This window comes from Martes martes (assembly GCF_963455335.1).
Source record: "Martes martes genome assembly, chromosome: 15".
Taxonomy (NCBI): domain Eukaryota; kingdom Metazoa; phylum Chordata; class Mammalia; order Carnivora; family Mustelidae; genus Martes; species Martes martes.
The window spans coordinates 8,745,537-8,767,045 of NC_137903.1; the positions used below are offsets into that span (position 1 = coordinate 8,745,537).

The window sequence follows — 21,509 nt, forward strand, 5'->3', positions numbered from 1 at the left end:
TCCCGTTATCTTCCTAGTGGACAGCCTGGATCCATGGGGCAGTCCACCATCTGACATTCAGGTTAGCAGGGGACCGGGTTCCAGCCCTGTCTCTGCCCCACTCGGACTGTTCTCTGGCGAGAAACCCCTCCATTTGACTCCAAGCTATTTCCTTTGCAAAGCGAGGTCATTAGCATAAGATCATTCAGGGCAAGCTCTTGCCCTCTCCTGATAACATCACGGGGACCTCCCCACCTGAAAGGTGATCTCCCAGCCAATCTGGGCTGGCCATCAGGCAAGATCTGAGGACAAAGAAGGGGTTGTTGATGGAATGTCCCAATCCCTACAGGAAGGTCAATCCTGAATCCCGCTGTTCTCCTCTCCTCACCCTCCTGCACCTGAGGGGACCTCCATTTCCCTGCCAGGTGCCCCTCCCCCTCCCTCCTCCCTCCAAAGACCCCCCTCATCTCTGAGCCCCCACCACACCCAGCTTCCCGCTATTCCAGAATTCTCATCTGCAGCACAGAGCTGCCGCCCCTGGAAAAACCCCTCTGAGTTGCTCGGACACACAGCCCTGACATCCCACAACAGCTGCTTCAAACCCACTTCCGTGTTCTGTGTTCGCATTTGTCTAAGGCTGAGCTTCCCAGACAAAGGAGGGCAGGAGGGCGGGATTTTCTCTGTGTTGTTATTTTTAAAGGCATCACCCTGTTTCCAGTTACTGGGGCTCCAAATGTTTTTAAATCCTCCCTTTCCCGGTGGTCAGGTCCTGTCACTTTTGCCACCAGGTGAGTCTCCAAATTAGTGCCCTTTTCTCTCCCTTCCCAATCCCACATCCCTGCACCGGGCCATTACCTAGTACCCAGAGTGACGGCACCATTTGCCACCATATTGCATGCAGCTACGAATCTGTCGCTTCTCCTCATACCAAACTCTAGCCCCATTTGCTGATAAGGAAATACGAGATTTGGGGGGAGGGGCTATGTGGCAGTAAGGGGCAGAATGATAACGCAAGCATGTCTGAGTCCAAAGCTTGTGCTCTGGTCATGCTGGTTTCCCCATCTTGGTGCCAAGGCAAAAGAAAGAACTGAAGCCGTTTCGGCCCCAGTTGTATCCGTTTCTGCATTGGTCAATGTCTAAGTGGAGAGTGAAATGTTGAATCCATCATCCGGGGTGTTTCACACGTCTGACCGTTAGGGGTTGTAGGACCCCGTCGGCTCACAAGTCAGAGTCCTAATCTATACTTAGGTCTCTGTGATCCCGCTGTCTTTTATTTATTTGTCTTACACAGATGGTTAAGTAATTGTCATATATTTTGTTAAATGTACTCAAAATAACTAATACTATGACTTACCACCTTGCTAACCTTTGAGCTTTATAAGGATAGAAGCTGCATCTTTATCTTTAGGGGATCCCATAGCAGTGACCCTTACTAGTAGATGCTCAGGAAATGTTTATGGGGGAATAACTTCTGATGCCTCATGGATAAAGCCCAGCCTGTTAGGGAAGCATCTGAGACCCTTCCCAGTCAACAGGGCCCTCATTTACTGTCATAGCCATCCCCACCCCTGGTTCCTCATGCTTCTGCTGTTCTAGCCATAAGGGCCATCTTCCCCTAAACAGAGTGTTCTGCTCATGCTCAGATTTTCTCCCTTCTGGATTGCCCTTCCCCACCCTGTACTCCTGGCATTCTCTTCATTTTTCAAGGCCCAGATCAGATACCAGCCCCACCACAACGTCATGCCTAACCCGCCCTCTCCACTTTGCCTCTATGGAACCCTGCATATACGCCTTTGTTAAAAGCCCAATTACATCATTACAATCTATTTACAAACCTTTTCTCACCAGCTAGAATTATACTCTGTGGGGAAATATTATTTCCAGAACCTCATGTGGCAGAAAAACACACCTCTCTAAAATATTATTTTATTGTATCATCAGAGAATTAAAGGCATGTGAGTAAAGATTCAGGATGCAGACTAAGTGTCTTGAAACCTAAGGAAGAAAAGCTTAGCAAAGCTTTTCCCCATACTAAAAGGAGGGGGGTCCCTCACTTGATTAGGGGAAAGCATAAGGACAGGAGACTGCAGGCTTCCCAGTAATGCTATCAGAAGACCTGAGAAGGTACCGTAAATGTGTGTCAGGACCGTGACAGCTGTGAAGAAAGAGAGCCATGGTGTCGACAATGACAACGGGCACCCTGGGTGGATGGCAGAGACCAACATCTGATGGGCCCCTTCCTCTAACTCCTCCGCCACTTTGGCCCTGCCCAAGACCCAAGTCTAGAACATGGTCATGGGGTTGGAGAGGGAAACCCAGCCCAGCAGGAAAGGAACAAAAAAAGACTGTAGGTAGTCAAAAAAGAATGCAAAGAGATACGTTTCCTACAAAGCTGTGCTTTCTGCCTTAAATCCATACTCATCAATTCTGCATTTAAGCCACACTTTTTAAGAACTATCTTTATGCCAGTTCTGGCATAAAGATAGTTCTTAAAAAGTGTGGCTTAAATGCAGAATTGGTGAACAAATAAACAATTTATTTAGACTGACCACACATTGCAGGACTTTTTTGTGAGATCCCTAATGGGTATTAACTTGGGACTTTTAGGGGAACAGTAAATAACATCACTATCATTGCTTTCTACATTGTAACTAACCAGGAAATATTACAAAGGAACCAGAGAAATGAAAATTTTTCAAAAATCAGCTTTATTGAAAAAAAATTAGCTTTATCAGTAAATCTAATTAAAGAATGATGCTTTGATCTGTAGCCACAGAGGATCCCCCAGCTATAATCTTCTTGAATGGAACTGTCCCCCAAACTCCATTTCTGTCCCAGTTACCTAGCAACGTAGATAGACCAAGAACACCTAATGCGCCCAGGCCATGGAGAGACACCAGACACCCACAGACCCAGCAGAGCGGAGCCAAGTGTTCTCAGGTCCTTTCCCCGAACTACCAATCAGGTAGTTTCTCGACTCTTCCTTTGAAGAGAAGCGAGTTAGGGCTGAGAGGAGAGCCCAGGAGCATTTCTCCAGTGGAAATGTCCTCACAGAAACAGGGGACCTGGGAATGAAGGGTTCTCCCTAGAATCAGTCCGTAGCTCATCATTGGCATGGGACGGGATACTGTTCGTAAGTGTGTGTGCGCACGTACATGCTATGTACATGCATATATGTGTAAATAATGTAAATATGCATGTGTGTATATACTACGTGCTCAAAATGTGTATACTGCTGTGTGCCAACACTACAGACGGGTACACACGAAAGACTGTAGGGTACTTCTGGAGGCTGGGTGAGCTACATTGCTTAAGGACGCCCAAAGGTAGATAGGGATATTTAGAGAAGTGTGTTCAGATGAGGTGGGCAAAAAAAAAAACCGCCTTTACTTCCTATTCTTCAAGGGATAAGAGGACCCAGCTCTAAAGTAGCTGCTTTCCAGATCACCTACGCATAAATTTTAAAGTCACAGGACAACCGTGCCCGCCTCTTTCCGCCTCACCCCAGTGGACTCCCATTACCTAGGAATATATTGTCTGGAACTTTCTCTGTTTATCTTAGCAGCATGAGGGGAACAAAGTGGGCCTAGATTTCTTCCTAGTTGGGATTGGCTTTGTGCATCAGTCAGGATTAGATTTGGCTGTAAATTGAAGAAATCCAAAACAACAGTAACTTAATAAAAGAAAGAAGTTTATTTCTTTCTCTCTCTGCCTATATATAATTAGGATGTAGGTAGTTCAGGGATAATATGACAGCTTGGCTCCCAGAAGTCCTCAGGAATCCAGACTCCTCCTATGTTGTCTCCCCATGTGTCACCTCCACGCATGGGTTCCTCTCATGATTTAAGAGAGTTGCTCCAGCTCCAGCCATCACATCTGCATTGCAGCCAGGAAGAAGAAAATGACAGAAGAGGGAAAGGGCACATGCCAGTGGTCTTTTAAGGAAGGTGCCTCAAAAATGCCATATGACCCTTCCACTTATCTCGCTGGGCAGAACTTGGTCAACTGAACCAACTTAGTTGCACTAGAGTTTGAGAGGTATAGGCTTTATTCCAAGTAACAAATGGAGAATTCATTTTAGGAGAGAATAAATTATGGGAACAACCAGCAGCCGCAGCTATACCTTGAAATGGAAGCCTTTGATCTGTGTTCATGAATTAGTGGCAACCCCTTTACCATCGATCTCATTCGATTTTTCCTCTAGTTCTGCCATTAGTCAACCCTCTGCCCAACAAGAATGGTCTCCGTGCATTTACACTTGAACGTGCCTTGGACCCTTTCTTCTGTGCCTTTATCCACTTTAGTATTTTTGTTGAGAATGGCCTCCCTCCTCCTCTCATCATATGTATTAAATGACTGACATGTAAAAATCTAAGCTGTACATTTATGGCCTCCAAGCCCATCTTTGAAGGTTCAATCCCAGCCCCATCCTCTTCGTAAAGTATTTTTTCCCTTCCTTTGTCCTTTGTCCCAACAAGCTCTCTATTTTCTGAATGCCTCAACCCATCATGCATGCCAGCACCCTGACTCCTGGCATACACAGGCGTACACATGGAGTTCGTGTACATGTTCTTTACTCGCAGCTAGATTGTAAGCTCCTTACGGGTAGGAAAAATATTGTGACTTCTTTGCATCTCTCCCAGTTCCCCACCATGCATGTACTCCTGACTTCCATGAACCTGACCACTGAGAAGTCAGGGTTGGGGGGACAAGCAAAGACAGAGAGCCAAGAGAAATAAACTGGAAACTCAACTGTGCCCCTGACCAGCTCTGCAACCCTGGCCTTAATTCCTCTGAGCCCCAGGTTTCTCATCTATAAAACAAAGCATGTGACATCTATGCAGTCGAATCCAGAGGGACACACACATACACACACTCTCGCTCTTCCTACGGTGCAAAACACCAGAAAATTTGTAGGTGTATAGGTCCTGTCAGGATTTTTTGGCTGCAAGCGACTGAAACCAATTCAGGCTAACTTGAGGGTAAAAAAAGGGCCTTTTGTGGGATGAGCAGAGCAGACCTCTCACAGAGCCAGACGGGGCATGGGGACTCATTTTGGCAACAGGTGGAAAGTGAGTAGCTCAGGGGCCAGACAGCAGGTGGTGTGGTCATCTTGGCAGGTGCCCCTGTGGAAATGGGTTAGCTCTAAACAAGTTTCCAGCTTTGTGCCAGTCCCTTAGGTTCAAGTCCTGGAAAGGGACGCTGGCCTAGTTTTGGCTCTGTGCCGCTGCTCCTTGAATACAGGGGTCCGAGTCACCTGGATCTGCAGTCCCATAATGTCCTGTGTCTTTTCTTGTGTGCCTCTTTTTTTTTTTTTTAAGATTTTACTTATTTGAGAGAGAGAGAGAGCAGCAGAGTGGGAGGCAGAGGGAGAAGCAGGCTCCCCGCTGAGCAGGGAGCCCCATGTGGGGCTCAATCCAAGGACCCCAGGATCATGACCTGAGCCAAAGGCAGACGCTTAACTGACTGAACCACCCAGGTGCCCCTCCTTTGCAGCTCTTGATACAAGGCAAGTTCAGTTCTTTCATGTTTCCCCCGACTAACTGTCATCTCTGGGAGAGCAGGGCCCACAGCTCTTTCCACTCGATCCTATTTCTACGGCTCACGGTAGGGCATATTCTTGGTGCTCAGCAAATGCTTGTGGAATGAACTCGGTGAATACACAAGGTGCTAACAGAGATGAATTGGTCAGCGGCATCCCTGTCGAGGGCGGGCCCCACTTTCCCCTCCTGAGCACATGGGGTAGGGGAGGGAGCCTGCAGGTACAGACAGGTGACCTAATGCACTGGCCACTAGAGGCCACCCTAGGCATTTTTTCCCCCCCAGAATCTTCCCCTGGAGGGGAGAAGGCCCATCAGGCCACGGCAGCAATAACCCACAGCAGCTGGGGCGGGAAAGAAATGATCTCACTCAAATCCGCGGTGCCCCTTCCTTGCCGTGGGCACCCACCCGGGCAGGAGCAATGCACAGGGTACCAGGCTGTCCATCTGCATGTGCCTCTGGGATGAGATCCCAAGGCTCCCTGCTACTTGTACAGTGGTCCACGGCCTACCAAGATCTTTCCTGTTTCCTTGGAGGCTCATGATGACCAACCTGTAAGACAGGTGAGCATCATTGGCCCCATTTTATAAATGAGGAAATGGAGACCCAGAGCCTTGGTCAAAGTCACACATCCTGGGAACTTCAGATAGGACATAAGCATTAGGGCCAGGGACCCCCAGTCCTCCCCCACCCACCATGTGGATAGGGCCTATAAGCTCAAGGAGGCCTTCTTTTGAACTCTCCCGGTCCTGTCATGGAACAATGTTGCAACGTGCTAGACAAAGGGACTCAAGGAAACAATGTAGTGTCGGGTTTAATTCTAGTTGAATTTGTCTGCATCCAGTTTGGACTGAATGTGTTTGCACTGGGAGGGTGGGGAAGGGAGAGAGAGAGAGATACTTGGATTTCCCTCGCAGAGCCCTTAGAAATGTGTCTTTGGGTTTGGAATTGACAAATTAATTCCAGTTTCTTCCCATTTTTGATTCATGTCAGGTCAACTCAAAATGTTGCCTCCCTCTTATCTCAGCCGAGTTGACTATAGATGGCTAGAGAAATCGCCTGTGACCTGACGGCTTCTCCTTAGGGGACAGAGTTCATGGTGTGTCCTTGGAATTGGAATTTTATCTGCCTGCCTTTAAAAAACCAACCACCCAACCAACCCAGCTCTCCTACAACTGTGAGTCAGGCTATATTAAGACCCACACTGAGGTTTAAAGAAGTTACATAAGAAGTGATTATGTGATGCCAGGGGGGACCCGGGTGAACCAGAGGGTTTTCTCCTTTTTCCTCAAATATGGAGAGAGACTGACTTAGCCCTGCGTCAATAACCAAACCCCGACAGTAGACCCGGCCCCTAGCGCAGCCGCCCCCACACATTGGACACTCGCTGTGTGCCCAGTGAAGGGCTCCGGGCTTTGCCTGTGTCATCTCACTTGACCTTGTCACCTCTGCTAGGGACAAGCACCATACCTGTGCCATGCATGAGGAGTGAGGGGCTCAGGAGAGGGAAGTAACCCACCCAGTTTGACCTTGCAGGTGGCGGGGGATGGCGGAGGACTGGGATTCAGACCCCGTGTGTGCCTACTCTGAGCCATAAGAAAGAAAGGAAAAAAAGAAGAAAAGAACAAAAGAAAGGAAAGGAAAGGAGAGGAGAAAGGAAAGGGGAAAAAAGAGGAAAGAAAAGGAAAAAATTAAAAAAAAAAAGAAAGAAAGAGGTAAAGAGAAAACAAGAAAGAAAACCATCGGCGCCAACATCTTGGAAGGGAATAGAGGTGCCCTCAAACTCCTCCCCAGGTCCTTCAGGTGAGCAAAAATATTAATTCCTACTGTTTGGTTAGGAAATCGGGGGGTGTTGCCGCAGGTAGCACTGGCTGGGTCCCCCACACGGACCCACACCCCACGCGGCAAAGGCTAAGGAGCCGTCGGGCAGACAGACGGTGACAGGGAACGGTCCCCGGCGGGGGCTCTCTGCGGAAGCTGGGGACAGAACCAGGGCCAGCCCCGGTAAGGGCTCCTCCCGCCAGCCTGGCTTCCTAACTCACTTCTCTCTGCTTCCAGGCCCTCGGCAGGAGGCAGAGCCTGCTTCTGACAGGGTGAGTGAGTAGAGGTGGGGCGGGGGGGACAGGGTCTGGCTGGCCGGCGAGAGGACACACAGAAGTGACGCCGCCCTTGGAGTGTAAGTCCCGCTCTCGCACTCATTCCTACCGTTTCCTTACTTCTTTTCTTCATAGTCGTGACCGTCACCCAGATGCCACATGCAAGGCCCCCGTGGACTCTGGGAGAAGCTCCGGTCAGTGGCTCTGCTCCCCCATCCTGCCCGGGCATCGCCCTTCGGTCCCGCGTGAGACATCTTTCTCCTGCTCTGATTTCCAAGCAAATGTCCTCACACCGCACACTGCAAAGCACTCCGCCTCGAGTGAACTTGACAGTGCCGGCGGAATGTCCCCCGGGCCTCCTTCCGCAGCCGGGTTTGTGAAGACCGAGGCAGGAAGGTTCTGCGGAGTCGCTTCCCCTTCACGTTCAGCTTCGCCCTGTGCTCCTCCCCAGGCCCCCACTGACAAAACACCCGTGTCCCCCTGGTTCCAGGCCCCCCACCCCACCCCTGCCCCCGAATCAATGACAGCTCATTTGTAAGAGGTTTTTAATTTCATCTCGGTATGCCATTACGCGTGGAGGAAGGATCTCTATTTGTTTTCACTCACACAGTATCTGCTACGTTCTCCAGCTCTCTGCCACAGAAGCCCACGGAGTCCCACAGCATCTGCACGATTTTCACTCGCCAGACTGGCTTGGGCTTCTGGGTGGTTTGCATAAATTATAAACATGAGCACAAAAATCACACAACACAGACTATACCATAAGGGATCACGTCCCCTCTGGCTTTGCAGAGAGTGAAGGGACAAGGGTCTAAGGCCCCGGACGTCTTCGGCAGTGAGGCCAAGCCTGGACTGGCCCCTCTCAGAGGGGTCCAAGCGGACCCCCCGGCGTCCCCCTGAGACCCGTCTGCTTTCCCAGGAGGCCTCCTGGCCCAGAAGTAGCTGGTCCTAGCACCACGAGTGGAGGGCAGGGTGCAGACTCCCGCGTACGATGGCAGCCGGCCCTTCTGGCTCCAAGTCCGAACAGCGGGACAGAAGGAAGCAGCCCGGGTGTCCGCCTGGATCCCTGCCGCCTCTCTGAACCCCAGAAGGCTGTTTAGAAATAGATTTTCTAGAACGGGGGCCAGCCAACGTCTTATGAAAAAAGCCAGACAGCATAGGTAGTAAATATTTCAGGCTTTCGGGGCACATACGCTCTGTCCCATAGTCCTTTTTTTTTTTTTTTAAACAACCCTTTAAAAATGTAAAAAAAAAAAAAAAGAAAAAAATTTGTAGCTGGCAGGCCATAAAACACAGCCCGAGGGCCGTCGTTTGCCGACCCCTGGTCTAGAACACCACAATGCCCTCTCTTCCGTCCCCTCAACGACAGCCTCCTCTCCAGGGCAGGACTCCAGCCCCCTGAGCGGCCCTGAGCGGGCCTCCCCAGCCGAGGCTCTGCATTAGGGACTCCGGCAGGCAGAGTGGCCCTCAGGGCTCAGGGCGCCGACCGTCTCCCCCTCCGGGAGCCTCTTTTGCCAAGTGGCTGGTCCGGTATTTTAGACAAATACCAGCTATTTGTTCCAGCCTTGCTCACGGGTCCTGGGGGTGAATGAAGCCTTGGCGTCCCCCAGTGAGGTAGGTACATAGTGTCAGCCTCATCCCACACCTGCCGTTGCTGAAGTTCAAGAGCAAAACCGACCTTCCTACTGCTGCCCACAACTACACGTCGGAACTGAAAAGAAAGCTGAAGAGTCTAGGCTTTACCTTTTCTAAGAACACGCTCGGGGACTTTTCTGTCCCCTCCAAGCCCCGTGATTCAACCCCCAAGAGAGCAAGAACATCGACGACACTCTTGAAAAGAGAATTCGCTCCAGCCCTCGAAGCCCCGGGCTCAGGCGGAGCGGCCCTCTCTGCCCTGCCGACAAGTCTCTTCAAACTAAAAATAAAGTTTATAAAAGTAAATTATCTCATTTTATAACTTAAGTGCATCAAGCATTTCCTTAAATATAGTTCACACTGAAAATAAAGTTACTTTTGCTGTACAGTTGGTGTCTGTTATAATTAGGAATAAACTCTGATGATAAAGCATGGAAGCTTACACACTCACACACATCTATCTGTCTGTCTGTCTGTCTGTCCGTCTATGGGTATATGGATGGGTAGACATATGCACCTCTTGACAAAAGCTTCCCCAAAAGAGCGGGAAGTTGTTAGGAGTCTCTAGGTACCTATAGTTTGCATAAGAATGTCTATATTAAAAGTCCCTGTCCTTAAAGATAAACACATCTTCACACCTAAAGCTAAGACTTATCAGAAACGTGAAACTATGCGATCCGTTACGTGTTCAGTCTTTGGAAATGCCGAGCTACATCAGGTCGTAATATAACAGCATCCCCGACAAAACTCCCTCCCCAGCCCACCTCTTCCCTGGCCTCCCCATCCTAATGCCGGCCGACCCCTCGCGGCCTACGGTTGTTCTGGGTGGGAGCCCAGCCACAGAACTCGAGGGGAAGACTCAAGAGGTAAAGTAAGAATTCTGCATGGAGTACAGGTGGTCGATGGGGTTTCCCACTCGGGACTGCAGGGGTCCGGCTTCTGAGGTCGCTAGGAAACAGTCACCCAGGTTGCTGAGGGAGGTGTCATCACTATCCAGGTCGTGGAAGAGGGGTTCGGCACCTGAAATGGAGACGACATGGTCAGGAGGGTCCCGAAGAAGGACTCCCTTTGGGGTCAGGAATGCGGGGGAGTGCAGCCAGCCGGATGCTGTGGGGCGGGTGGAGGGAAAGCTAGGAGAGGAGTGGGAGGGAGGGGACCCCATCCCTCTGCAGAAGACCTCTCAGGGCCTTAGAGGGCTCGGGCGGAAAGCACAGCCACAGAAAACAGTATAAACTAGGGCAGGACAGAGGCCCGAATGGGGTGCCGCAGAAGCAAACGTCAGAACATCTAGACGGTGAGTTTGGGGAGTGGGCAGGAAGGGGCACCTCCAGCTGGAGAGGCAGAGCAGGGCTCTGGGAGGACTCGGCCCCCAAAATGGTTCTTGAAGGTGGATCGGGAAGAAAATCAACACGGGCACTGTGAAGGAGGCTCGTGCCGCCTCCGGGGTCAGAGGGGTCCGTTCAAACAGCAAGATCACACCGAGTGTCTGCTGCCTCCCCGAGTGTGTCCTGCAGAGGCAAGACGGTTAGGGGCCCACCCTGGGCTAGTTTACACCCTGGACGGAGAAGATGGGAGGGCCAGCTGTGGATCACTCGGGGACCCCAGTGACAAGAACAGAGGCATCTCCCTCTCAGCCTCCGCACGTGTGATCTGCTCAGATGCTCCCAGGTTTGTCCGAATGAGGGTCAGTGAAGTCTGCAGAGCTGGATCTTCATCCCAGTTTGCTGCACACATCACGTGGGAGGACGACAGTCACTTCAACATGTTTTTTAATGAAGGCAAAAAAAAAAAAAAAAAAAAAAAAAGCATTTGCTTGACAAAAATCTGAGAGCTGAGCCATGTCTCTCTAATGCCGTTTTGAAGGTTTGCCAAATAAAACTGTATTTTTAGCTATCCGTGCGGTTTATCACAGATGACCCAGATTAGACGCATCACACATGCCACTGACCTTCTCCATATAAAAACGCAGTGACCTTCATCTGGCCCCGAGACTGAACTTCGGCCCTCCACTCCGGAGCTCGCCCACGCCGTCAGCGTGCCCTGGCCCAGCTGCTGACCGTCAGCTAAGGCAGCGAGGAGGGCAGGTGGGGGAGCCTAAGCTAGCCTCACGCCCGGCACTAAAGGCCAACCCCGGCTGGGGAGGGCTGACAGCAGGCAGGGGTTGCTTTTCGCGTCACAGTCCCAGTCATGCTTCAGGAGCGCGCTTGGAGCCCCTAAATAACATCCGTTCAATGAGAAAACGTGCTTTCTACGAATGGAAATAACACAAGTGACTGTGTGTGCTGGTCCTTCTTCTGCGGCCACTGGTTACGTGATTCTAGCGGCATTTTTTGGGCACGTACTCTGCCGGCTGCTTCGGTGAGGATCTGGGAACCGCGCAGATGTGTTGGGGAGGGAAGGGTGCGAGAGGTCCCTGTGGGGTTGGCGTCCATCTTACCATACGGGTGCATGTGGTCTCCCGGCATCTGGGGAGGGGTGAGGCCCTGTCGGAAGGGGTCTGAGCTGTAGACACTCTGCTCAATGGCCAGGAGCTGCTGTGGGGTGGGCAGAGCCGTGTACGGGTTCATGATCCCTTCCATCCCAGCATTCCCACTGCCGTTTGTCTGAGCTGGGGACAGAGAAGAAGGCAGGTCATTTCTCGGAGTGCGGCACAGGATCCCGTGCTGGGGGAGAAGGCTGAGGGCATCTTCCGAAATTCATGTCCCCTGCTGCCCGGTGTCCCTACCCAATACCAGCCTTTGCTACGGCTTTGGCAGGAAGAGTGAGAGGGGTGGGTGCCTGTGATGCCAGGGGCCCCAGACTTGGAGTGGGACGTGCTGTGTCTGCCGTCCCACCGTGGTGACCCCACCACACAGACTTCTCACGGGCCTGCATGAGCAGCCCAGCCACACGGCAGCCAGCTTGCCCGGAGCCAGCAACCGGGCAGACTGCAAAGCAGAAACTGCCACGTTTGTTGTGACCTTACCTAGGTCAGCCCTAGTCAGCGTCCAAGAGGACGGCACAAGGGTGTGAACACCAGGTGGTGACGAGCATGGAGAGATCATTTCACTTCCTGGCTCTTGGTTTCCTCATTTATAAAATGGTCCGGAATGAGGCGACATCAGTGGTTCCCAGCCTGTGCCCCGCCCCCCAAGGGCCATCACGGGTCATCCTCAGAGAACAGGGATGGGGAAGGTGCAGTTGAACTTGGAGAGCTTCCTCAAAGTATGTCATTAAATCCAAGGCATTTGATGCTACACACAAGTTTGGCAGCCACTGGAAGGGACGGATCTAAAGACCTTCCAGCATCACCTGCTGGGAGTGTGTCAGTCAAGCGGGGTTCCTGACTCCGGCCCCGCTGACCTTGTGGAACTGAAAGCAAGACTCCGTGAGGCATGTGAACGTGCTTTGGAACAACTTGCTACACTTGCTTAAAGAAGTTTTGGAGACTAGAGAACTCACGTCCTTCCTTCACATCCTATTGTGGGGTTCTCTGAACATCGGCCCACGAACTCTCAGAGACTCTACTTCCCACGAGATTCTGCTTTCTTACATCAGCCCTAGGGTTTCGCCCTCAGAGTTGCCCTTCGAGTTCTCCAAAGCCTCAAGCACTCTGAGTGTGTATCTCATAATGCCTTGCTGCGTTCTCCACCCCCCAAGCATGCTGGCCTGTAAGAGTCCACATGCATGGCTTCTCCATGTCCGTGACCCTCTCTGAACTTCCCAGGGGCCCAGTGCAACAGGGCTGGTAGGTGTCATTATCCCACCCCAGGGACAGACAGCCTGGGGTGCCAAGAAGCAGAAAGGCTGGTCCCAGATCAAACAGCTCTGGGAGGGGAGCAGGGGCAGCATCTGGGTCTGCTGACGAACCTGCCCCAACAGCCTTCCCCGGTCCCCATGTCCTCGCTTAACTTCTCTCTCTGAGCATCTATCCTGATGTTAAGACACTGTCTGGTGTAGAAGATGAGAAGCCAAGACAATTCTGGGCTGCAGGAGTCAGATTCTAGATTGAACTGAGCTCAGGTATCAAGCACAAGGCAAGGTCCATCATGAAAGGGCAAGGAGCCCCGTCTAGGGGCCTGAGAGCCAATGTCACAGTCATGGTCAAAATGTGGTCCACGGGCCAGCAGTAGTGGGCGTCTGTTAAAAATGCAGAATCTCAGGGCCCACCCAGACTAGAGGGATCAGAATCTGTACTTGACCACATGTCAAGTGATTTCTGTGCACACTGAAGGCTGACGATTCCTGTTTGAGGTACAAACAGATCCCTTAGGGAATCCCACTACAATGCTGTTGGGCTCATAGCCCTTTAAGAATGACATGGTCACAGCGCCTGGGCGGCTCAGTTGGTTAAGTGGCTGCCTTTGGCTTAGGTCATGATCCCAGGGTCCTGGGATCGAGCCCTGCTCAGCGGAGAGCCTGCTTCTCCCTCTCCCTCTGCCGGCTGCTCTGCCTACTTGTGTTCTCTCTCCATCTTTCTAATAAATAAATAAAATCTTTAAAAAAAATTCAAAAAAGAATGATATGGTCATAATATAGTTATATTTGATTTTTTTTTCTTTTAACTCCCTTGAAAGGTCCCACAATCTGTCCCTCTTGACTCCCTTCCCAGTGCTCCCATCAGCCGATTAGCCACAGGAGGAAATGAAGGTGTGTACAGGAGGGGAGAGTTGGGGCAGCACGGCCTAGTGGAACCGAGGCTCAGAGACGTCTGCTCCGGTCCTGACTCACCCCCGACTCAGCGAGGACCCTGGTCCCCCTTGTCTGCTCATCAGTAAGTTGGGGACAAAGGACTTCTCTGTTCCCCTGGTGTGAGGGTGTCAGACTCAGGTCGGCGTGAGAACTGTCTGTGAACTCTGAACCCGTGAATGTGCCCAACCAGGGAGGGGGTTACTGTTTTACTCCCAGTATTTTTACTGTCTTATGTTGTTTAGGAAAGGGCTAGGTCACAGTGGTGTCCTCTGTCAACTGATTTGCTGGGAAGGACGAGGATCTGGGTGTGTCCCGGGCCCTGCGGGGGAGTCCTGCCGCAGCCCCCGGGGCCCTGGAGAAGGCTTGGACCACATCAGTCAGCATCCCAGGCCCTGGCTCCGTGCCTTCGACCTTCTAGCCTCGCTGGAAGACCACCGCCCTTGGTGCGGGCAGGGCTTCGCGGAGCCCAGAAGCGGCCCTCCACCGAGAGCCGTGAGGTGGGCGAGGCCCGGACGCTGGCAGGCCTGGCCGGAGGCGCCGCTTACCGGAGCTCAGCCTCTGGGTGTTCTGCTGGTCCTGCTGCTGCTGTTGCTGCCTCCGGGCCAGCTTCTTCATCTGACAAGGAGAGGGGCGCTGGGTTAGGGGGTTAGGTCGGGTGACCAGCAGCAGGCCCCTGCCGGGGACATACAGGCCTTGTACGGAAAGCAGAGGGACCCCAGCTGCGCTCCGGCTCAGCAGAGGAGCCGGCAGCGCTTTTGCCCACAGCTGTTTTGGGCTCTTCCCCTGCCGCCGTGGGCCCGTCAGCTGGCTGGGAAGTGTGAGGCCGTCGGTCCTCACAAACGCGGGGACGTCCTCTCGGCAGAGAGACATCACTGCTCATGTGGTGACGGTTTCAAGTGAGGTGTAAGTGTGGGGGTGTGGGGCCCGCAGCCGGGCCTGCCTGTGCAGCAAAGGGGCTGCTGATGGCACCTGGGACGTGGCAGGAGGCTGCTCCCCACCCCCTCCCCCATCTGCTGGCTCTGGTGTTCGACAGGCCCACCAGACCCACAGCCTCAGGGTAAGGAGCTAATCTCCCAGAACATGCTGGTGCCACCAAAACCTCCCGGAAGGAGCATCGTAACCCAACTTCTTGCACTGTGTTCGGTGGAACGTTGAGGTTCCGTGAGACCCTGACAAAAACAAGCATTTCTCAGAGCTTCAAACTCCCCTGCTTTAGGAAGCCATGAGGTTACAGGACCTCTCAAACCTATGGAAACATGGAGTCCTCCCAGGATGGAGTGCGCACCCAGGGCTGTGCTAGAATTCAGTTAGGGCAGCACCGTGCTATCCTAACCAATCATGATCAGAGAATGAGATAGGAAGTTATCCCCCTCTACAGATTAGGACCCCAGACATAGGGGCCACGGGCCACATGCCTTTCTAGGGGCAGGAAACTTGACAAGCGCAAGACTATGGTGCAGCAATGCAGACCCTGGTGGGCTCCAGAAGACAGTATGACGGTTGGGGTGTATATGGAGGGCACTGAGTTGGGGTGTAAATGGGGGGCACTGAGTAAAGGCATTAGTGCCACCATGCTACCACATGGCCTCAATCTTGTCAACGCACGCTATAGAAGGTTCTCTTGGCAATTTTAAAAGAACTTTAGTAGCTGCGTTAGTTAAAGGTGATTTAAAGAATCATTTTTACCAAAAAACACAAAAAGACATTTATGCCAGCAGATGGCTGGCCAGATTCACAGTCATGACCACCAGGAAACTCAGTCATTTCACTAAAACAAATGCCCTGCCTCTCCCCCACGCAGGGAAGCTGTGGCCCACATGACTGCTGATAACAGAATTTCTGAATCGTGAGAACTGCTCTATCCAACGAGTTCTGGTTAGACAACCCATCCGCAAGTAGTAAGTCCTACAGCTGCTATTTCGGGAAACCAGCCACACAGAGACAGAAGACAGTACGAAGCCGATTACCTTTGCTCTCTGGTTCTGGAACCACACCTGGACGACACGGACGCTCAGCCCTGTCTCTGCGGCCAGGGTCTCCCTCACCTTGACAAAGTGGAACATTAGAAACAGAGAAACATTGGCATCTCAGAGGAGGGGAAAGAACATTCCTGATGCAGCACATGGGGAGGCCGGCAGGTCGTGTCTTGGTGGGAGCTGGCTAGTGTCTAATGGCCACTGTGAGCCCAGACACAAGACCACTGCTTGCCTTCTGGTGGAGGGAAGCCCTTCACCAGGTAAACAAAGGAGGGAATAACTCGTTAGATATGTGTTCCAAGACGGGTTTCCAAGTGGTTTTGGAACATTAGCAAAACCCATCATCATGCTTTCGGAGTCGATCCACGCCAATGTACAGACCTACTTAAGGAGAAATGAGGGCAAAAACCACTTTGCAATACAAACAGCTCTCCCTTATTCTCTTCTGTTTCCGTTCCTTGACCTACTTTTTGGTTCTGTCCCTCACAGCTCTAGGTGACTCTGGGGGTTTCATGAATATTCATATTCGCTATTACTCTGAGCGAGCCCTACTCAAGGAGAACGAGACCAGAGCCATCTGGAATCTGGCAGAGTGAAAGCAGTCAGCTCTGACCAGCACGTGCGCTGTGGCCCCATAGAGACAGGATGGTCGAGATACCCATGATGAAGGACGGTTGAATCACCCACCCTCCATGCAGACACACGGTGAGGGGCGGGCAAGGTGGCAGGAAAGAAAGAGGTGAGAAGCTCAGACTTTCTGAGAGTGAGGCTGAGAGACGCCACCCTCTTGCTTAGATCCTGGGCGGACATGGGGTTAAACGACTAACATGGGGGCAGAGAGCTCACAGGGGGCCTTGGGAAGTGGTCCACCTTCATCACACCACGTGGGCTGAGGCTTAGGAGAAGATGATTAAACCAGATCTTTAAGACACAACCTTCTGCTAAGCCAACTAAAATAGCAGTGTGCCCCGACCCCATCTCCACCTGCTGAAACCCAATCCATTTTTCAGAGGCCCAGCTCAAAAGCCACCTGTTCCACAAAGCCTTGCCTGATTCCCCAGACAGAAGTGACCTTTCCCTTCCCTGGGCTCCCACGGCTCCCAGCTGCCCCCCTGTAATGGTCCTCACAGATTCCTCCCCTGTGTTATGTGCATACACATCTCTTCCCTACCGGCTGGTGGCCTGCAGGCTGCCTGGCCGCCAGCACCAGGCACAAAGGCTGGGAGTCTAAGGTGTAGAATCAGTAATAATAGAAGGAGATGATCATTGGTCCTTACCTAAGTCTACTTTGGGGCTTTCCTTCCTCCCCGCTCCACCCCTGGAGTCTAAGCAGTATGAAGGCAAAGAAAGGTCTGCTGGAGGTCAAGTGCGATGGCAAACTGCACTCTTGGTCAGTTCAGCAGACATGCCCCCTCCCTCCCCTGCACCCACAGGCAGGCCTTCCCCCGCCTCACATGGGGTTAGCCACATGACTTGTCTTGGCTCATGGGATGAGTGTGAATATGGAATGTGTGATCCAAGGAGAGCCTTTCAGTGGGTTTGCCCGGTATGACCTGGCATCCTGCCTTCTGCCGTCCTCACGGGGACAGCGTGCTCCCTTGGCCTGGAGCCCCAGAGAGACAGGTGGAGTGGGCCTGGACCTGAGCCCAGCTGGGCCACAGCCAAGCCGCCGTCTAGGAGCAGGAACATGATGTCCGCTGGAAGCCACCAAGGTTTTGTTTGTTATGACAGCAAAAGGTGACTAATACAGATAGAGAAAAATAATGCTCGGGTTTTCAAAAATGTGTGTCCTCCACGAGGTTCAGTTGAAAAAGTTGTCTTATTTGGATAGCATCAGTAACGAGACTGAGCACGCGGCCGTCCATAAATGGCAGGTACGTAATAAACCGGTGCAGCTGTCTGTGGCAGAGACTGTGGACTGTCCCCAGTGTCCCTTCTCTCCTTCCTCCCATTAACCACCGGTCAAGCTTCAGCAAGACATGTGGCCACCCAGGCCGACTCACTGCCCAGCCCCCGTAGAGGAGGTGTGGTCATGGGATTAAACTCTGGCCACCATTCTGAGTGCAAGTTTTACGAAGAATCTTGGGGCAGGCCTGCCCTCTACTCCCTCTTTCTCCACCACAGTGGCTGGAAAAGGTGGTGGCATGAATGAACCCTGTGACAGGTAACAGAGCTCCCTGCTGACCTTGGGCTGCTTAGCCCTGGACTGCGACATAAGATGGAAATAAACTCATACCTCATTAAACCACCGAAGTTCACATCAGCCCCATTTGTCCCAGTTCCAAACTGGAAACAACCCAAACACACACCGACCGGGGAGGGACAAACTGACACACCTGTACCGGGGGATACCCTTCAGCCACGAAGATGAATGAAATAAGACATCAATGAATCCCAAAGTTGCCACTCCAAGTGGAAAAAACTAGGCCAAAACTAAATAAATATATGTCTATGAACCGCTCCGTTTTTGCTCTCCCTGTTAGAGCATCTGGGTCCATCCCCATAACTGTACCTACTGTTCTTCCTATCACTCTCCATGAACTGAGCCAGCGGCCACTCGGAGTGGGTATGCGTGCACAGAAGGGATCAGGGATCTGGAGCCTTCAGCTGGGCTCAAGGCTACCTGCACAGACTCTATCTGAACAGCCTCCCCCAACGCCTTGACCCTCCCACGTGCCCATGGACAATCCAGAGGAGGGCAAGGTACACAAACAAGTGGGGCCCAGTCCCCCTTCCTCCCTTCTTCCCCCTGTACCTTCCTGCAAGGCTTGGAGGACACTTCAAATGAGGCCTTGAATGCTCTCCTCTGTTGGGTCGTCAAGATGGTTCTGGGACGTTTGGGGCGCTTATGGTCTTTGCCGTCTTCGGCGGCTCCTTTCCCTGCCCCGTGTGCTGACTTGCAAAGACTTTCTTCATCATCACTTTTGCCTAAAAGATGCAGAAAACACTGTGTTAAGTTCTCCAAAGCCACTTCCTGGAGCTGTATGTTATTGTATAACAAGGCACTCGGGTCTGTGTTCCTGGGGTGGCCTTCCAGGTGAGTATAGGAAGCTTCAAAGGATTGACGTGAAAGCCTCCACTAAGAGGCCAAGGAAAATCCTTCTAAAATCTGGAGACAGCAACCAGAGAGTCTACCATTATGGCTCCGAACATTCTCCCAGGATGGTGTCTTAGCTCCAAAGTTACTAACCACATCACCTTGAGCATGGCACTGAACTCTGACTCGGTTTCTTCACGTGCAAAATTGGGACAGGGGAGAACCCACGTCCCTCGCTCGGGCTGTTGTGAGGATTAAATGAGTTTCCCAGTAAGGCACTCAGAACTCTGCGTGGCATGTAATAGATGCCCAAGAAGCACCGGTTATTAATGTTATTTCTTAAAAGTCTTTTTTTCAAGTCTAGGCCTGGAAAAGTTTTGTATAATTTCCTAGATACTGTGTCTGAAATTCTAGACACTGCCAGGGGGTGTAAAATATTACTGGTTAAAAGGCCATGGAGAAAATAAATAAATAAATAAATAAATAAATAAATAAATAAAAGGTCATGGAGGACCAGCATTAGATTACTTGCAGGGACGGATAACAGAACGGACGTAACACAGGTAGTCGGGCAAAACTGCTTGTGTATACAATAACGATTAAAGTAACTGTACTTGCTTTTACAGGAATTACTTCACAAGCAGTGAGCAGTTGGAGGAAGGAAGCAAAGCCTTCAGCAGCCGTCACAGCCTCTCCCAGACTCCCTCTTGCATCCCATGGACCTCACCTCCCGCTTCTGAGAAGAGGCTTCTAGGGTCTGGGAGATACGACGGGAGGGAGACATTTTCCTAACCTCGCATTAAAAGCCATCGGCAGTTATACGGCCAAACAGCCTCACAAGAACATTTCTCACTGGGTCTTCACAGAGCTGAGCTGTCCTCTTTCCTCTTTCCATCCTTGGGATGGAAAGCCCCATCCCGAGAGTCTCCTCAGCTCTGATGTCCTGACACTGGCTCCCCTTCTGGCCACCTCAAGAGATCCAGGAGGAGGGGACCCGCCGTGTGTGAGCCACACAACCCTTGTTCTACATCCCACCCTGCTCTGTAAAGGGGATGGTGCATACACCATGTTAGTTCAGACTTCTGCTGACTGTTCCATCCGAAAGGACGATGGCTTCTTTTCTCTGTGAATGTTCAGACATACAGGTGGAACATGATGGGACACTAACCCATGAGTTCCTGGAGGGCATGACCTTTCACTGTCATTGAACAGGTCTGATGTGGGCACACCTGGGTCTCCATCCACCCCGGCCCCCCATTATAAGCATGGTGCTATGAGAGTGTGGACTTGCCCCGGGCCTCAGTCTCCCCACCTGCACCACCGCAGCAATAACACCCACCCTGAGGCGTTCAGGGGCAGGGCTACTGGGGGCAAAGCACACAGGAGGCTTGAAATAGATGTGGAGAGAACATCTTTTCCTTTCTGCCTCACTCGCCTCAAGAGTACAGAGGAAAAACCCAGAAAGATTAAAGAAGAGATGACAGAGGAGTATCCTCGTGACAAGGAGTGGCTGCTCTGACACCTTCACCTCTGAGGCAGCTCTTCCCTGGGGCAAACCCAGTTAGCTGACCTCAGCCATCCCTCCACAGGATCTTTCTAGAAGGATATTTTCAGAATGGCAAGGAAAAAATGAACACATAAGAACTAAAAGCCGTGGGGAAATAAGAAGACCCCACAAGAAGACAGACAGTGGGAAAAAAGGCACTGACTCCCCACACTCACCCCTGCAAGGCCCTACACCCCACTGCTCAGAGACCCCCCTCTCCCCAAAGCCCAGTCCTTCACCGAGGCCAAGAATTCTGTCTGCTGCTGGAGGGTCAGAGGGATGTTCCTCTGTTACTGATGAGGCCTTCAGTGAGTTTTCTTTGGAAATGGGCTGACACCCCCACTCCAGGCTCATAGAGACCTCCTGCGAGGCCAGCGACGGACAGGAGCGGAGTCTGGAATGAACGGCTATGAGATCCCACGCGCAGACTACGGCTGAAAACACACTTGTACAATTCACTGTCTCTCGCACCTGAAACTCCTGTAACACTGCATGTTAACACTACTGGAACTTCAATTAAAAGCTTAATTTTTTAAAAAGGCATTGGAACATAGAAAATATCTCATCAGATAAACACAACAAAATAAAATGCAACTGTATAATTTATGAACCTCATGTCTTATAACCAGTTTTGTCCACAAAATGATATTTGCAAATGTTTTCTGGAGTCGGTCCGGCTCTCCGACAGTCATGCCTCACGTGGTCTGATGCAAATGCTTATTGATAACTAGGAAAACAAAACTCCTGAAAATGTAAGGTCTAAAATCATGCCAGATTCCTCGATGATGTCTCAGACACACCGCCATCCTTTGGGAGAGCAGTGTGGGCTCCAGAGTCTTCCAAACTCAGGTTTAAATTCTGGCTCGGCCAGTCATGATGTGTGATGTCGAGCAAATTCTCAAGACTCCATTGTCTCATCGGGGAGAGTGACGGGGTTGTTGGCATTAAATGAGATACATGGAAAGGGTTTAGCGCTGTCTAGAATGTAGCAGGTGCCTACTAAATCATCACCGTCGTCGTCACCATTA

General features: G+C 51.5%; 1 protein-coding gene across 1 annotated transcript in view; it reads right to left on the reverse strand.

Annotated features, from left to right (window-relative positions):
* Positions 1 to 10,110: 10,110 nt before the first annotated feature.
* The window catches only part of LMX1A (LIM homeobox transcription factor 1 alpha), a gene marked incomplete at both ends in the record, with an annotated part of 154,503 nt that continues 143,104 nt past the window's right edge, over positions 10,111 to 21,509 (reverse strand). Inside the window, 5 exons of the mRNA XM_080824411.1 lie at positions 10,111 to 10,271; positions 11,689 to 11,859; positions 14,468 to 14,537; positions 15,890 to 15,967; positions 18,654 to 18,826. Of these exons, the coding sequence (XP_080680537.1) occupies positions 10,111 to 10,271; positions 11,689 to 11,859; positions 14,468 to 14,537; positions 15,890 to 15,967; positions 18,654 to 18,826 (653 nt within the window). The remainder of the gene's footprint in view (positions 10,272 to 11,688; positions 11,860 to 14,467; positions 14,538 to 15,889; positions 15,968 to 18,653; positions 18,827 to 21,509) is intronic.